Below are 18,564 nucleotides of genomic sequence, written 5' to 3' on the forward strand. Positions count from 1 at the left end.
TGGCTGCTTATGGTTTTGTCTCTGCCACTGGATTCTTTGAGGAATCCATTCACTTTTTAGAGGAGAAGAAAATAGCTGAGTTTAATGAGCTGGAAGCTTGTGGATAATCAGAAGAAGAATGAATTTCTTCTTACATATTGTCTTTTGATTCTTGTTATACATCAAGTCCCATGCTATATAAATAGCCAAGATGCAGCCCATGTCCTATTACATTCATCTTCCTGTCCCAAGCTAATGAAGTCATTATTTGGATCACTTAAAAATCCTGAATTTTTGTAGGCCAAATTCTTGACACACAATAAAAGCCATTATCTTATCTTTTTTTCTATTCTTCAGCTGTCCAGTTTATTTGGGTCTTTGCCTGCTGTAGCCTTATATTCCTGTTCTTGGCACACACCCTGATGTGGTCTGGGAAATGGTAGCTCAGTAGTTTGAGAGGTTGTGCGTTCAAATTCCAGGACCACCAACCTGCCCTTGTTAATTCTTAACTGTTCAGTTATATAAATGAAATAAATGTAATTTTCTCCGTATAAGGCCATATGCCATAAATGTAAATGTCTGCTCCTGCACCTCCTCAAGGTCTGATGCAATGTGCCTTCTGTAATGCTTTTCTGCTCATCACAGTTATACAGAGTTGTTCAGTTACTCTGACCTGCTGTTCAGCTCTAACCGGTCTGGCTATTTCTCATCATAACATTACAATGTGCTGAATTAATGCTTACTGGATGTATTTGTTCGTTAATTTATCGTTTAGTTCGATGTATTTTGTACCGTTTTGGTGTAAACTCTAGAGGTTGAAATCTTGGGAGATCGGATAAAATACTCAAACTAGCTGGCACCAACAACCATGTCACTGTTAAAGTGACTGAAGAAATGCTGACTTGCCTTCTAAAGATTTCTTATTAATCGATTTAGTGCTGCTTTGTAGGACATTCCTATTTATACAGATTTATTTATTTCTACATATGCAATCACAACCTTTATCTTTCTTATTTGTGAATAATTTTGCAAACTATATACTGTACATATTTCTATCCACTAGTAGTGTTAATCAATGAGTCATAACACATCATTCTGATTAAGTTCATTTCTAGTGAATCAAGTACTGAATCAAATATCTTTGAATATATTCAATATTTAAAGATTACACTACTAACAGAGGTAAAAAAAAAAAAAGGGGGGGGGGGGGGGGGTCCAGAGAAGTCTGGTATGAGAATCATGTCCATATCTGACATTCAGAAATGAGGCAGCCACTTGTGAGACAGGCAGATCAATTCTCAGGCAGAAACATGTCGATTTTGCTTGGTGTTGGAGAGGAGAAAAAGACACCTCCTAGGGAGACATCCTGTGACTTCATGCTTAGAGAAATGTGAAAAGAAATTCCCAAAACTGTGAATTTCATCAATCAGTAGTAGGCAGCAAATAAAAACATATTTTATTTCTTCTCTCTTAAATACCTGCACTTAAAAAAGTATATTTGTAAAATATTTTAAAAAATTCGATTGAACATTTTTTTTTATTATTATTATTTTCAAGTAACTTAATACCTTTCTTGTGGTAGATATAAAATCTTTCATTTTGAAACATAAGTAGTTTGGAATGAAGCCATATTTCTAAGACACTCTACAGTTCAGCAAGGAAGTTATTTGTTTCGGTTTGCACATCACAAAATAGACCACAAAAAAAAAACACTTGCAAAGATGTTTGTAAAGGAAAGCTTGAAGGTGTTCATGCAAAATAAGATGCAAAAAAGGATGCTAGCCAGAGCTTTATTGAAACAGCATATGAGAGCTGTTTGCTTTCTCTCAAATGCAGATAAGCCCCAGGCAATGTTCTGCAGCCTCCACATTGAATATTTATATTGTCACAAATAGGTTAAGGTGTAAATGTTTTTTTGGAATCTTGGATAGGCCAGACTGCATTTAAGGAATTCAAGTTTTGCCTTTTTTAATGATTCGATTGGGAATTTTTTTGATACATTTATTTACGGTTATTCATTTAAAAAAATGCCTGTGTTCGAAGTTTCTTAAACAAAGTAAGGACAATCCAAATATAGAGCTACTGTATGTCATGAGCCAATATTGATGCAGGACTTACATGACTATGCTTGCCTTTCAGAAATAGCACAAGACAGCTGAACAAGTTAAGTAAGGAAACTCCATTTCAATGCCAAGAGTTAAAAGATAAAGTGCAGACTGTACAGTTGATGGACAAATATAACGAAGGGTATAAAAACAAGAATGTTGTGCAATATGCAACTTTTGGCACTGTCATATGGAAACCTAGGGGTGAAACAGTTCAGATGAGTCTTGACATGGTTCTTCAGATGCTTGCAAGAATCGCTGCATGATGAGGACCAACTTGGCTATTACTTGACACCTTGATACTAGCTAGCAAAAATGTTCTACCTGCTTGACCTCTTCAGCCTGTGTTTTGGTAGATAGTAGTTAGCTACACCAAGTTTGTTAGGTTTTTTTAACGAAAATAAAGGAAATACAGCTCATTCACAGACCTTACTGGATGCCAGGGAGTGTAGGGTTGAATAAGTGAGTAGCACTGCATAGGTTGGGATTCAGCATGAAGGCTTAATGTAAGCATTTGCCAGAGGCAAATCTGAGCCCTACTAATATTAGTCTAGAATTCAGAATTCTACTGCTGATGTTTCTTCAAGTTATCAGCTCATCAATGAATGCCAAACCTCCTAGTATGGTCATCCTTGGCAAACAGATCTAAGGGAATCAGATAAATAATGAGCCTAAACTTTCCATGAAAAGTACAAGAAAGACAAAGCGTACACTAGCTGGATTAGAAAGACCCACACATCAGGTGAGAGCCTGGTGACAAGGCCACTAAGATCAGGGGAATGCCAGTCAAATGGTTTATGTGATGGCTTAGACCTATGCAATGGAAACTTTTTTTGGGTATATAACATTTACTTAATTTAAAAAAAATAAGGTGGTGCCATACAGTATAACATTAGAAATTGTATTAATTGTTTATGTTTCTCAGCATCTAACCCTTGGGGTTGACAGCTGCACAATTATATAAATGGTTTCTAGAGTGGTTTCTTTTGGTTCACGGAGCTAGGAACCACTTTTCTACAGAATCCCTTTGAGTCAGGGGCGTTCAGTCTTATATGTGTGGTTGTGTGGATGCAGGTTTTCATCCCAATCAGGCAGGAGATGCATCTGATTCCACATGTTTATTCGTTTGAGCTTGGCTTTAAATAGACTCAGGTGTGGCTTCTGAATGATTGGAATGAAAATCTGCACCAGCCCTTTCGGGTTAAGCTTGCTTTAGGGGATTCCAAGACAAATCTAGCAAATTACCTTCTAGGAATCCCTTGTAAGAGGAAAACATTCTGTTGTAGTTCCTACACGATAAGCAGAATAACTTTTACAGGCAATGGTGCTGAGATGGAACTAGTTTTTGAGGGTCTATTATTATCTTCTATACTTTTTGCTTTTTGCTACTACTTTCAGTCAGTAATAGCATTTGTCCTAAATTAGAGAAACATAGGTAGAATCTTGCCAGAGGAGTATTATTTGGCAATAAATGTTCTTTATGTGAAAAAACTGTTCTCTGTAATGGATTTAGACTATCACATCCTGTAACATTGCCTCCAGCCATCGGTTTTCAGAATCATCTGGATATTTAAAGCTGATTGATGATTTACAGTACAAAAGCTTGTATGGGATATCAAAATCTCTATGACTGTTATCAGTCAGGTCATTCCACACGGTTACAATCCATTACAAAGTAATTCTTAACAGGTGACCAATTTGTGTTTGAAAGATGCTTTAGATGTATTGTCAAGAAATTACAGTACAGTTAACTCTATTATGATGGAATAGACCCCAACACTACCACCACACCCAATCCTGTTACTTAACCAGATGTATCTTTTGGACATCATGTCTTGTCTTTAATTCATGTAAAATAATATAATGTATGTATACAGTATTACATGATCAAGCAATTAATGAAATTGTACTAAAAAAATGTGTACTGAAATTGACTTGACAGCAAACTTGCATTTATTTATTTTTTATTTTTTGTTGTTGTTGTTGTTGTTAATTGAAATGGAAACCTTTGCAGATTGCTGTTGCATAATGTGACGCGAACACGAGACATTTGGATTATGACAAACCTTAAGCAAGCCTCTATAAGTCCCTTGTATTAATTGCTTATCACCACTGAACAGTTTGCAAATATGAGGGCTTGTTTATGTGTGTTTGTGTGTGTACACATACTAGCTTCCCAAAGTGCAGCCCAGTTAAAGAACTCACAATGTTCTAGCTGCATATCTCTTACTACAGCTCCATCCTCTGAGGCAAAAAAAATGCTGAGACAGTGGTTCCTGCAGCCACCTGCACTGCTACTTGAGTAGACTCAAACAATAATTACATTTGCTTTTGGCTTGACGAATGATTTAGCCCATTATCTTAACCCAGATTCAGCGTGACACTGGCTCACCTCACCGATTGGATCTGCCACAGCTGTATTTTTAGACCTTTCTGTGCAGCGTTCGGGTATGTGGGTACTGGTACTGGGTAATTTTATTTAGTTGTGTGCTTGTGCTGTCATTTATTTTTTTATTTCCTATGGAGTGATTTTCCTTTTAATCCTGAAGCCCTACAATTTTATTTCATCACACCGAAGCAGTCATTAGGTTTCCCTCATCTGCTAGTCAACTGACCTAATACATCCCGATTGTAGAACATGATTGTATGTGAGAGAGAGTGTTAAATGACGAAGAAGAGTGCTTTACGGTTGAACTGTCCTCAGACTAAAGACATTTTCACACTTGGTTTGGTTGCTTTCACATTGAAGCCATGGATTGATTACATTCTTTGGCAAAGGTCACGTTTTTGACTCAGTTTTGCCAAAAAGTAGCCAATAGAATACAAAGATAAATAGTAGGGGAAAAAAAGCAGCACTATCTGGATATAAGAAACTACTCACACAGCAAAGGTGATCTGATTACAGCACTCCAGTCATAGAAAAGTGTAGTTTTATATATCAGAAAGCTGACCATATAACCCTTCCTGCACCATAACAAAACATAACATAACAAAACAAAGCAGAGAGTTTCCACATACAATGTGGACCGCAAACAAGAAGACCAGGGATCGGGTTCTTTAAAGCTACTGTTACAATGTTAAGTGTTAAAAGCTCTTAACTTTAATTAAATCTTTAATCTTTAATTAAAGATCATTTAATTGAACTAAACATCCTGATTGTAGGACTACCCAGGGTCATCTCAATTGGTGTGTGGGACCAAGGCTGATGGAAGCTAGCTTGTATGTAGTGTTAATCAGTGTTATTCACTTCACCTAACATTAAAACCACTAAGGTGAAGAGAATTGTTTATCTCATTATCTCATTGTTTATCTCATTACATTGGCACCTGTGAAAGGTTGGTACATAATAGACGATGTGTTGGAAGCAGAAAAAATGGGAAAGCTTAACAATCTGAGCGACTCTGACAGGGGCCAAATTGTGATGGTTAGATAACTGCATCTGAGCGTCTCCAAAACATCTGAAGTGTCCTAGTATGCAATGGTTAGGACATATAAGGAAGGACAACCTGTGAACCAGCAATAGGCTCATGGGCAAGCAACAATGAGTCAGTCTGTTCCGATCCAAAGAGAAGAGGTATTTTAGGACAAATTGCTCAAGAAGGTAATGCTGGCTATGATAGAAAGGTGTGTATATATATATATATATATATATATATATATATATATATATACATATATATATATATATATATATATATACATATATATATATATATGTATATATATATATATATATATATATATATATATATATATATATATATATATATATATATATGTATATATATATATATATATATACATATATATATATATATATATATATATATATATATATATATATATATATATATATATATATATACCACCCCGGGACAGGTGCCATTGTAAAAAGATATTTTATTCACATCACCTGTCTGGTTTTAAAGTTAGGGATGATTGGTGTAAATTACAGTACCCATAGACCTAAAAAAATCATGAGGTAAATGACTAGATAACAGATAAAGGATGGCACATTATTCAAAAGTCATTGCAACTGGTTAACTAGTGGTATCCGGCACCAAGATGTAGTGGCAAAAGCAGCTTAAATAGCACAGTGGGCACAAAGGAAAATGATATGGATACCAAATTTGTTCTGTGTAATACAGACTCAAATGGTAAATAATATAAATATTTCTGCTGTTCTTACAGAAACATATCACAGTCAGTTGTAATAAAACTATATATATATACTGTATATATATATATATATATATATATATATATATATATATATATATATATATATATATATATATATATATAGTAAGTACAATTAAATGATAAATAATTTAATTCCCCGTTCTCTCCAATGGAATTTGAACCAGTATCCTCAGGCCCTCCTACCTGAAGCATTTTATTATACCAGGCACACGATTCACATGATTCAATTAACTACACAAGTGTGAGGATCTTGATTAAGTGAATAATACAAAGCAGTGTCAGAGAATTAATTGCCAGAGGAATACCAAACAGTCAGACATTGTAAGGACAATAAAAGCCACAGACCTAGGCTTTTGTTTGAGATGGATTCCTGGAATTTCAATAAGACTGTGTAATGTTTTCTGAGATGCTACACTGATCTCATACAGACAGTTTTACACTTTTATTTAAATGGATGCTCAGATGCTGAAATCAGTTCAAGTATCTGTAGCTGTTCAAGAATGGCATATAAGACTTTAAGGATTTTCTTGCCTGTAATTCTGAAAAACATTAAACCAGATCTTACTGTGCACTCACTGACCAAAGGTGTCCAAACAACTGAACGTAACTGAGCCAGACTGGCCAGACCTATTGTATATAATCCTGTAAGAAAAGAGGAGCATTGATTTTAGTTGGTCCTGGTCCACATTGATCTGGTCTCTAAATATAAATCTCTTTAAAATACAACTACTACTATTACTACTAACAATAATAATAATAACCTTTATAATAATAATAATAATAATTTAATAATAATAATAATAATAATAATAATAATAACAATAATAATAATAATTATTATTATTATTATTATCACTCACTCACTCATTTTCTACCGCTTATCCGAACTACCTCAGGTCACGGGGAGCCTGTGCCTATCTCAGGCGTCATCGGGCATCAAGGCAGGGTACACCCTGGAAGGAGTGCCAACACATCGCAGGGCACACACACACTCTCATTCACTCACGCAATCACACACTGCGGACAATTTTCCAGAGATGCCAATCAACCTACCATGCATGCCTTTGGACCGGGGGAGGAAACCGGAGTACCCGGAGGAAACCCCCGAGGCACGGGGAGAAATGCAAACTCCACACACACAAGGCGGAGGCGGGAATTGAACCCCCAACCCTGGAGGTGTGAGGCGAACGTGCTAACCACTAAGCCACCGTGCCCCCTATTATTATTATTATTATTATTATTATTATTATTATTATTATTATTATTAAGTACATGAAGTAAAATGAGACCTATCCATTTAAAGTCTGGAAAGATTTTATTTATTTATTTATTTATTTATTTATTTATTTATTTATTTATCTCTAGGGATTATTAACAATGTTCCTACCTTCCCTTGTAAGAGGAAAAAGGAACTACTCTTTTGTAGTTCTACAGAGAACCCTTACATGTTATGTTGCTGGGAGAAACTTATTTTAGAGGAAGCTATCCTCTATACTTTGTGTTTTTGCTACTGATTTTAGTCAGTAATAGCGTTTGTACTAAATTAGTGAAACGTAGGTAGGATCTTGCCTAAGGAATATTATATGGCAAAAAAAAAAAGTACTTTATGTGGTAAAATATCTGTTCTTTTTAATGGATTTAGACAATTACATCCTACTGTAGCATTGCCTCCAGACATCTTTCATCAGAACCATCTGTATACTGTACCTGAGGCTGATTGATGATTTTCTTTCATTTTTGGAAAAACTTGTATGGGATATGAACATAATTTCTGTGGCTATTTTCAGTCAGGTCATCCTGGATGGTTACAATCCATTACAAAGTAATGCTTAAAACATGACTGATTTGTGTTTGAAAGATGCTTTAGATGTCTTCCATGCATTTTTTGTCCAACATGCTGGATAACGTAGTGTCTAGAAATTCTCTAGAATGAGCGACACCACCACTTCCAGCACACCCAACCCCTGTATCTTAACAGATATAGAGAAACTGGAATCTACGAACACACTGTTATTCTAAGCTACTAGAAAAATAGAATTTATATCCAGAATATTTTTCTTCAGTGTCCAGATCATATCAGAACAACCAAGTGGAACTTGGTAACCTTCGCAGATAAAATAGTAATAATGTCCCTTTTTATAAACCTTTAAAAGTGACAAATGTACCATGAGCAGTTTTTAGAGTGAAGCTTTTAAAGGTAAACTATGCCCATGTTTCTAGGGGAAAGATGCATACAAAAGGTAGAAAAGGTTACTCTTAAAATTCTTAAAATTATAACCCCAGCCACGATCTGTAGTTTAGTACTCCCTTTTTCTCCAGGCAGCAAAAATAAGACCTTAAAAGCTCACAAGGGCAAATTACAAAGACAAAAACAGACAGTGAAAACATTCTTAACCCTGAGCCCAATTTCATGTGTTTATAGTGTCATATCTTGGCTTTCATGCAGTTAAATGGCTTGGCGTGCAAATAACCATTCAACTATATATATTATGTATAATATTAAATAATGTATGGGATTATTTTATATCTTAATGTATAGAAAACAGCTTTATTCACACTTTCACATTTGAATATTTATCTTATATGAACCATGAATTATTTATATGGTTGTATGGCATATGGACTCTAAATGTATATTATTTGTTATTCGGCAACATCGTTAGACTCATTACATAAAGAAGACGATCCTTTGCCTGAATAGTAGACAGGATTTAATGCTAAACTGAGAGCAAATGTCCTGCTCAACCTGCATGGCAACAGAAGACTGTAAAATACTCTCACATTCCCAAAAGCCTCTATCGATATTTATAGTCAGAGGAAATAACAGCATGTAATGCTCATTTTATAACATCCTGCTGGTTCAGATGGAGTATTACAACACCTTTTCTCTTCGGATGTGCGCAGCATCCATGATCATGACAATTTTAAAGATGACAACAACATCCAAAGGGCTTTCTGATTGACATAGCATGGCACTCAGACTTATTTTGTGCCATAGAATCCGCTACATGCAGAATTAACCTGCCTTAAGCTCTCATCCTGCTAAATAAATAAAGCTTGCAAATAAGTTTGCCTAGGTTTTGAAATTGCCGGATTTTCAGAGAAACAAAGTAGCAGCCCCTGGCACTAAGTGTTCCAAACTGCTGAAGACAGAGTTTTGCTATATTTTCCATTCTTAAAATTCATAAAGAGAGCTGATGCAAGAACAAACAATAAATAAAATGAAAACTGCAAACACTTGCATTGCTTCACAATGGAATCATGTATGTGTATTTTAAAAAATGACACAGCTCTAGTATGTAATTGTCGCCAATCAGATTATGCCAGTTTTATGATTATGCCATGCTAGATTATGCCAATTCGGAGCTCGTGCCTCCTATAATTACATTTGTATATCAAATAAACACGTGAGCTCCTGATATGTGATAAATAAATATTTGATTTACTAAAGACCTAAAGCAATAACACACTTTTACGAAGCAGCAGAAACTAAGGAGATGATCTGAATAAAATCTATTGTTTTTTTTTTTTTTAAATTGTGGAAAAAGGAATAAATCAAGAAAGAGCCAGTTTAGCTTCTTTAAATACATCCTGTTCTCTGCTCTAAAAAAAATAATTCAGAAGGTTCTTTTATTATTTCACAGGATATGATTCTTTATTTGAAATGATACTCTTTCCTGTCTACAGATCAAATGCACATTCCAGTGATAATACCAGTGAAAATGAGCTTTCTGATTGAATGAGTTTGAATATGCCTCTGGAATGTGCAATGTAAAATCCTGATGCATGATTTCCTTCCTGCTATTTATAGAAATAGCTCCATCGGCACCCTATTCGTCTTCAGTTTAAGGACGCAATCTCCTAAAGCTGTGTGTATTGTTGTGGACCTGGTATTGTGGCCTTTGAGTGCGACTCAGTGAAAGGACTTTGCTCTGCTCTGCTCTGCTGGAGCAGCTCTGTATCAGGGCATTTCCAAGGTTTGATCGATGGCGACTTTACAGTGGCCACCGCAACTATCTCATTTTTTTTCCCTCTCTCCTTCCCTGTGACATGATAATAAAAGGTAAATGTTTAATGCCCTCAGCTCAATTGGCATACACCACACAGCTACACAGGCTTCTAGCACCTTTCTGTTCTGCTGGCCGCCAAGTGACTGATGACACCAGAATATAACCAGCATCACTTTAACGCCAGCGGAGACGGAGGACTTGAGGCACACTTCTTCCAAGTTCTCGCTTTCTCTTACCTTTATATTCTTACAGGGCATCTATTGTATATTCTGTATATACTGCACAAACAATTACAGTAATTTTAACCCTCTTTAGTTACCTTTTATTTATGCCTGACTTCACTCTTATTCTTGTCAGCACTCTCTCATTACCATTTTATGATCCGTAGCCGGTTATTGACTCTGACACTGGAGAAGTAAAACACGTTCAAAGATGGAACTCTTGATACTGGTTAATTTCTCTGGTTGATTCAAATATGTTCAATTTAGATAACAATGGTTTTCATATTCCATTTTCCTTCTTATACACAGTATTTTCACCTTTACTTCTTATCCATCTCATTTCCATATCACCCATAAGGCTATTGCTCAACGCTTTTGAGATAAACCATTAACAGCTGAAATGCATGCAGGCCAAATTTAGATTTTATGTGAACAGATATGTGCTCCTTGCCCTCCCTTATGTCTAAGATGCATTTTATGCCTCCATAAACAAAATGAGCAATTGCGCTGATGGAGAAAACATCAATTTTTGCGAGGCCTCCTTCAGGATGGATCATAAATATTGATGTCCTCCCGAGTCGTCTAACCAGAATCCCAGGGATGGTTAGTATAACAGTGAACTGAAAAAATGTATAGTATAATGGGTGTAGTATAATGTACACACAAAGTATTTACCTCAGGTTAGAAATGATACTCTGCACAGATTCTGCAGTACCAAGAAATGTGCTGTATCTTCAGGAAAATGTTATATTAAACAAAAATAACTTTTCAGTCCAAATCTCAGGACCTCCAAGCTGCCACTGTTGGGCCCTTAAGAAAGGCCCTGAACTCTTAACTGCCCAGCTGTATAAAATGAGATAAATCACTTCATTACAGATAGATTTTACAATCAAACCATTTCAAAAACAATCCATGGATCATGTCTCCAAATATATCCGATTTTTTTTCACAAAGTGTCAGATTGCATTTGACATTGTTTATAGTAGATTTGTAACTGAATGCATTATTTGAAATGAGCATTTGTTTGAGTGTTCATACAGGAATAGGTGGCACAATTTTTTTTTAAATGCAGAAAGTATTACATGCCATTTTAGTTTACACTGTTGTTTTTTATTTTATTTTATGCAGGTAGAAGCAAACAGTCGAATATTAAAAATACAGGACAAAGAAAGACAGCATAACAGACATGTGGTACTGAGTGATGCTTTTACAGCATCCTTATAATCTGCCTGTTCTGGATCAGAGTGGAAAGAAAATCAAATAAATTCATTAGGTTCATTTCTGGTTTTTAGATAAAATGTATAATTTATTCCATATCAAATTCAGTTTAAAATCTAAGTAAATTTACCCCTAATTTACAGGCATAATAACTATAATAATGGTGGGTTATAATGGCTTACACCAGTGTAACAAAATTAAGGAATCAGACTTCCTAGAAATGCTTTATGGACCCCATTTTCTGAACCATGTACAGTATTTACACTCCTGATAATGTTTTTACATACATTACATACATTACTAGTTCAGGTATGAACACGTATCCCACATTTAGACGTAAACTGTAAGTAAAACTGAAAGTCTCCTGTTGCTGTACTATTATGCTAACAGTATGCGTGCCTACTGCTGGTTGCCATAGTAATAACGTTTCTCAGATTGTGATGCATCTAGCATTCCGTTTGACAGCAAATTAGTTTCATTGGCACTAAAATGAAACATTCTTGAAAGAGAGTGTTTGGTATATAAAATTCTCTAGTGTTCATATGCGTCGTTTCATATGAGATGAAGGAGAAGCAGCGTGTGCTCTTTGACACGGATCACGTGTGCTCTGCAGTCTTTACTTCCATTGGCTGTCACTGCACTTAGTCTGCCCACACATGAAACACTTGAAACTTCACTGGACACATCTAGTCATCAAAGATTACTGTCACTCATATAGCCTGAGGTTGCCAGCTCTCATTGAAAATAAATTCTTTCTGTTTACATTGTTGCTGTACTCATAAACATAGCATCAGTCTGTTACCTTACAGAGTGGGATTCCAGGAAAATGTGTAAATAATCTTGACTTAACCAATATTAATCAAACCAGAACCAGATTTACTAGAAAGGGTTATTTACAATCTTATTTTATTGAAAGGTGCCAATTTTATGGCACCATTAGAAACCGTAAGATGCAATGCACTAGCTTTCACACACTCCAACATGATTGCAAAGTGGTTTTTTTTTTTTTTTCGTAGATTTTGTAAATTAAATGTCAAGCTAGTTGACAAAAAAAATGTGTCCAAATCGACAAATAAAGATCAGACAAAAAATACCACATTGCAGAGTAGTCTGTTCTGACATCTTTAATTTATTTAAGTCATTTTCTTGTATAGTTACATTCCAATTAAATACATTCTCACGAGTGTCCAAGTTTTCAGATTTTATAGCACAACCAGTGTAATAACACTAGCAGGGTTTCTTTGTTCCCCATATTTAATGAAGGTCAAGGCCAGTGAGAATTTTCTGGCACTATTATTAAAACCAGGAATTCGCCACTGAGCTTTTTACTTATTTACGACCTGATTTGTGATGAATACCATTACATGTCATTTGCTTTCCCCCATTTAATTAAGGGTGAGTCCTCTGTAAACTGGATTCTCCATTTTAAGGCCACTCTGATGAGAGCAGAAAGAAACATTGAGTGCCACGTTGCTTCTCTACTGGAGTTACCCGGGTTAAGTGGTTTTCTCGAGGGCAGTGACCTGTGTGAGGGCAAGTGCTGTAGAACTGCCATCTCACTGGGACAAGGTCAGAGTGCTGTAGAGCCCATTTGAGAAGTTGGACTATCTTCGACTCATCAGGCTGCAGCCATGCGGGATCACAGAGAATGTAAATGAGGCGGGAAATAGTAGTCGTGCGATTTCCTTCGAGGTTCCTGGAGATCCCTAACAAATTTAAAGTAATTATACTCTGAGAGCCATTGGAAAATACAGGTATACCATATATTAACAGCCATTATTTTTTTCATCTGTATCAAATTCAGATTTTTTTCCCCCAGAAAGTAAAGAAGGCAACAAAAATCAGCGGGCAAAATTGATTAAATATTGTTTCTCCATTTGCGTTTCTGTAATTGGTTTGTCTCACCATGGATATATTGACCCCTGTGAAGATGCTCCAATTTAATAAAAACTTAGATGAGCACTTGTGGGTTTGAATGAATCAGAATGTGCTTTTTGGTTCCAAATACCATGGTACTGGTTCAAAAAAAAAAAAAGTTTCTATAAAGGCCAAAGAATGAATGAAAGGACGAGATAACTTTCCATTGAAAGACACGCAGAAACTCTTGAATATTTGGGCTTGAAAAGGCTTTAAATTCTCAGGGTCATCTTAAACATTTAGGAGAAAGAGAGTTGTTTACCATCATAACCATCATAGCCTAACCTAAGCAATATTTCACATTATATTATTATATTGCTGAATGATTCTTATTGGTCAGAAGGTCTTGAATCATTTTCTATATGAGCAGACATGTTACATAATTAAGAATAATATATAGTATAGCACAATATTTTATACATACATTATATTTCATATATTACTCTCTCACTCTCACTCATTTTCTACCGCTTATCCGAACTACCTCGGGTCATGGGGAGCCTGTGCCTATCTCAGGCGTCCTCGGGCATCAAGGCAGGATACACCCTGGACGGAGTGCCAATCCATCGCAGGGCACACACACACTCTCATTCACTCACGCAATCACACACTACGGACAATTTTCCAGAGATGCCAATCAACCTACCATGCATGTCTTTGGACCGGGGGATGAAACTGGAGTACCCAGAGGAAACCCCCGAGGCACAGGGAGATTTCATATTTTAATCATATTATATTTTATATTTATAATACACCCTTCTTTATCATGCACAATATTACGTAAATCTATTTTAAGTGACTTTTTTCACTCTCTTTTTTCCTGGGTAAACTGTGATTTGAAAATAAAGCCTAAAGTCTAAATAAATTAATTATAAAATGTGTTTATTGGATTTAAAAAGAGTCTCGAGTGTCAGCTTTTTGTCACAGTCAAACCTAACGCATTAACTTTACGTTTGTAGAAGCAGGAAAGTGTAAAGGATGAAGGATTTTTGCTTTGAGGTTTCTCTAACATGACAAGCTGCATTTCTTCTTATTATCTTCATGAGTGAGGAAAAAAAGACTTTTGGAAAAAGGGATTTTGTAGCTGCAGTGTCATAAGTGTGTCACATCACAATAAATATAAATAAAAAGGGAAAATATGTATGGTTTTTATTAATAATTTATTAATTCAAGAGGCTTTTATTGTCATTTTGATCATATATAGCTGATGCAGTACATGTTCCGGTAGGACCTTTGTGCTACATAAGACAACAGGACTAAGGGCTAAATGGTGTCAATCTCCACCTTATTGTCTTCAGTGTCCCTCTGAAATTTGCTCTATCTTCTGTCCACAGGTCCTGTAGCAGTGATCAGTGGGGAGGAAGACTCCGCCAGTCCACTTCATCATGTCAACCATGGAATCATCACACCCTGTACACTGGACGCAGGACCTGACGCAGTGGTGATCGGAATGAGCCGCATTCCTGTGCTGGAGAACCCGCAGTACTTCCGGCACGGACACAACTGTAACAAACCGACCACCCGTGAGTCAGCTATACACTACTTTCTCTTCTGTTTTGTTCTAAAAGTCGAACTTGACTCGTATTTTATGCTCATACACGTACACACACATTCCAGAGATTATGTTCAGACCATTATAAGTTTGTCAGTTTTAGTGATGGCTGCTCATGATACTGAAGATAAATTCTACCAAATGGTCCCATTGTGTAAACACAAAAACTATTATACATGTAAGGAATAGACACACTTTCTTTATCTTTTATTCAAAGACATTAAGGCAACACTACTCGTGCTTTCCATATTCTTATTTAAGTGTTTGTCATTCTAATCATGTATTGTCTCTTCTGAATAACAAGCAAGATAAACAGAAAAGCAGCACTTGTTATGAGGCTCGCAAAGGATGAGGGTAAAGGCACAATATACGACCCGTTTGTCCCCCAAAGGACGATATACGATTAAGGGAACCAAGTGTGAAAGTGGTGCAAATGACAACCAGCTCAGCAAAAAGTGCTTCGCACCTTGGCTGGGGTGCCAACCAGGTAGCTTTTTAGTGCACAACTCAAAAGGTTGATTACAACTATAGTGTCAGATCTGTGATTACAGCACATGCAGGAAGCCATGGATTTGCCTAATAGGGAACTTGTTGTATTATAGGACTTGCAGTTAACTGGGACCTTTGTTCAAACAATTCAAAATGTACTCTTCTATAATTTCTTCCTTATAAGGTTTATTATATGTCAGTTTACCTCTAATAGCTCCTCCAAAAGCAAATTTAAAAACAAACAAAAAAAAAGATTAACAAGAAAGTCGTGCACTATGTTCATGTTCACTATTGTTTTAAATAAACACTTGTATTTCATATGCTAATGGAGGGTTTATGGGGGTGACTATGATAAAGGCACCCCAGTGGGTATTTCATCAAGTGTCTTTGATAGATTTGATAGTTTTGGGCAAGAAAGAAAACAGCCTCACCTGTTTAACTGCACCTGCTCGTGTGTGTGTTCTTTCATATGACCATTAGTTACTTTTGATTCTACCAAAATAAAAATAGATCCACTTCAAGCTATTTGTAAACAGCAAATATGATGGAGCTTAGCCCCTCTGGGCCATTTATGTCAGCTGGCTCTAGTCACTTTTACATTCCTTCACATCTTATTTCACTTCCACCAGTGTACACGCCACACACCAATCATCAGGAGGAACACCATGAATAGTTTGTGTCAGTGTTGCAGAAATATGAGATGAAGATATTGATTTGGGTGATTTTAGAGCAGGAATTTATAATCTTGCCAATGCTTCCTTGGTACTTGCATATTAAATGTCATAAAGAAGGAAGATACAGTGCTGTGCAATTACTGTCGGTCTTAGGCACCCTAAGGTTTTTTTTAATATACATTTGGCTTAGATGTTTATTTGAGGGCAACATAGTGGTGCAGCATGATAGCTCCAGAGTCCTGGGTTTGATCCTGAGCTCCGTATGGGGTTTTTGCACTAGTTCTTCTTGTGGTTGCATGAGTTTCCATTCGTTTCAAGTATAATAGATGGACTGGCTAAGGTAAATTACTTCAAAGTGGGATTTAGTATGTGAAAAATGTTGTCCTATGAAACCCTAGCATCTCATATGGGGCGCATTCCCACCTCACACCCTGTCCTCATATGATGAGCTCTGGATGCGTGAACCTGATCAGAATAAAGTGAAAGTGAATAAGTAAATATTTAATGATGTCTTCTGCATTACTGCATGAGTACAAAATGACACAATTTTTCGATTTAGGAAAAATATTAAAAATGACATCATACGTTTTACAGGAAAAGGTTAAAAGGTTTGTATGTCATCAGACATGAAGGAAATACTTGATGTCAGGGATTGACTGGAAAAAAAAAAAGCAGGTGTAAAGAGCAGCAAGTCTCCCAAAGAATTATAGAAGGTTGTCCAAAATAAATAGCATCCAATGTAGTCATAAAACTTTATGAGGTGCAACTGAGAATACTAATGCATTTTAAAGACAAAAAATGGGCATTTAGTTTATTGCTGTTTTTATAGTAGGATTTTTTTGAATGCCTTTTTGCTTTACATCCTTTCATTACAGTGCCTCAACACTTTTGCACAGAAGCATACTGTACCTTTATCCTCATTATTCACTTCTACTAAAATCTGCACACGGCTGCTGTTTGCATTTTGATTTCTAAAAGTCAGAAAACACACCCTAATGTGGACCTTTGTGGGTGTCTGCTCTAATAGTTACACCAATATATTGTGTTATTACTAAACTACGATATGTAGGACATGGAGGAATCATGCAGGCCTCGATAAGCTGAAGTCTCTCATATTAAATATAGATGACTCATGGATGGCACAGACCTGCTGTCATTGCGAATTGTACTGGCACACATACCACTCTATTGTTGGACAAATGGAGGTTCTTGGCTACTCTTTTGATCATTGCTGCTGCTAAGATTTATTTTTTACTTTGAGTCCCAGTGCCTACTCATCTGCTGGCCTGATTCTAATGGAGATTCTTCATTTAAACCCTTTCAAATAAATAAGAACAAACTGTTCTTTTGCTACATAGATCCTTTTTTATTTTGATGTTCATCACATATATAAACAGTAAAAGGAAGCTCGTTCATTGACAGAGATGAATTCCTTTTATATATATATATATATATATATATATATATATATATATATATATATATATATATATATATATATATATATACACTAACTTTCACACACTCACACATTGAAATTCCCAACACACTGCAGCGGTCGGTTAACTATGAGCTCTGTGATGGCCATGTGGAAATCTCAGACACAAGGAAGAGAAATTCAAATTAAGCTCTCATGAATAAATTAAAAGACTATTCATTATAGATTGTATAAATTCTTTATGGCTCGTGGCCATTTCACGTTAAACCCTCTTGAAAACGAGGGTGTGATATTTCAATGACACTTTCTTGAAAGGAATGCACACATTTTTAGTCTTCTGCCTCTAGATTTCAGTAAGTCTGTTTAGACTGCTGTTTAAAATTAGAAACACATTTGGCTCAATCTGTTTTTGATTTTGGCTCAAAACACACAATATGTTTCATATGGTGATAAAGTGCGTTATCTGTAAAGCAATATTTTCATCCGGATTTTGTAGGAATAGATTTCTTTCCTACTTAGAGCTTTGTTTTTGACTGCATACTGATATTTCTTTTAGACTGAAGTGTTTTTTTTTTTTTTTTTGCCCCCCCACCCCCCACCACCCGGAGAGAGTGGTCTTGCCAATATTACCTTGTAGGAATAAACACATTGCTGAATAGGTGATAATTCATTGAAAAAAACATAACTTGCTCAGAACTGTATGATTCAGTAAATTTATTTGATCTAAAATGTGCATTAAAAACTCATTTCTAACAGAA

General features: G+C 35.9%; 1 protein-coding gene across 3 annotated transcripts in view; it reads left to right on the top strand.

Annotated features, from left to right (window-relative positions):
* The window catches only part of ntrk3b (neurotrophic tyrosine kinase, receptor, type 3b), a 126,039-nt gene that overhangs the window by 84,139 nt on the left and 23,336 nt on the right, over nucleotides 1-18,564 (top strand). For all 3 annotated transcript variants that reach the window (XM_060884619.1, XM_060884627.1, XM_060884637.1), the window contains exon 12: nucleotides 14,988-15,176. In XM_060884619.1, coding sequence (XP_060740602.1) covers nucleotides 14,988-15,176 — 189 coding nt within the window. The remainder of the gene's footprint in view (nucleotides 1-14,987; nucleotides 15,177-18,564) is intronic.

The sequence above is a fragment of the Tachysurus vachellii genome, chromosome 1 (assembly GCF_030014155.1).
Source record: "Tachysurus vachellii isolate PV-2020 chromosome 1, HZAU_Pvac_v1, whole genome shotgun sequence".
Lineage (NCBI taxonomy): Eukaryota > Metazoa > Chordata > Actinopteri > Siluriformes > Bagridae > Tachysurus > Tachysurus vachellii.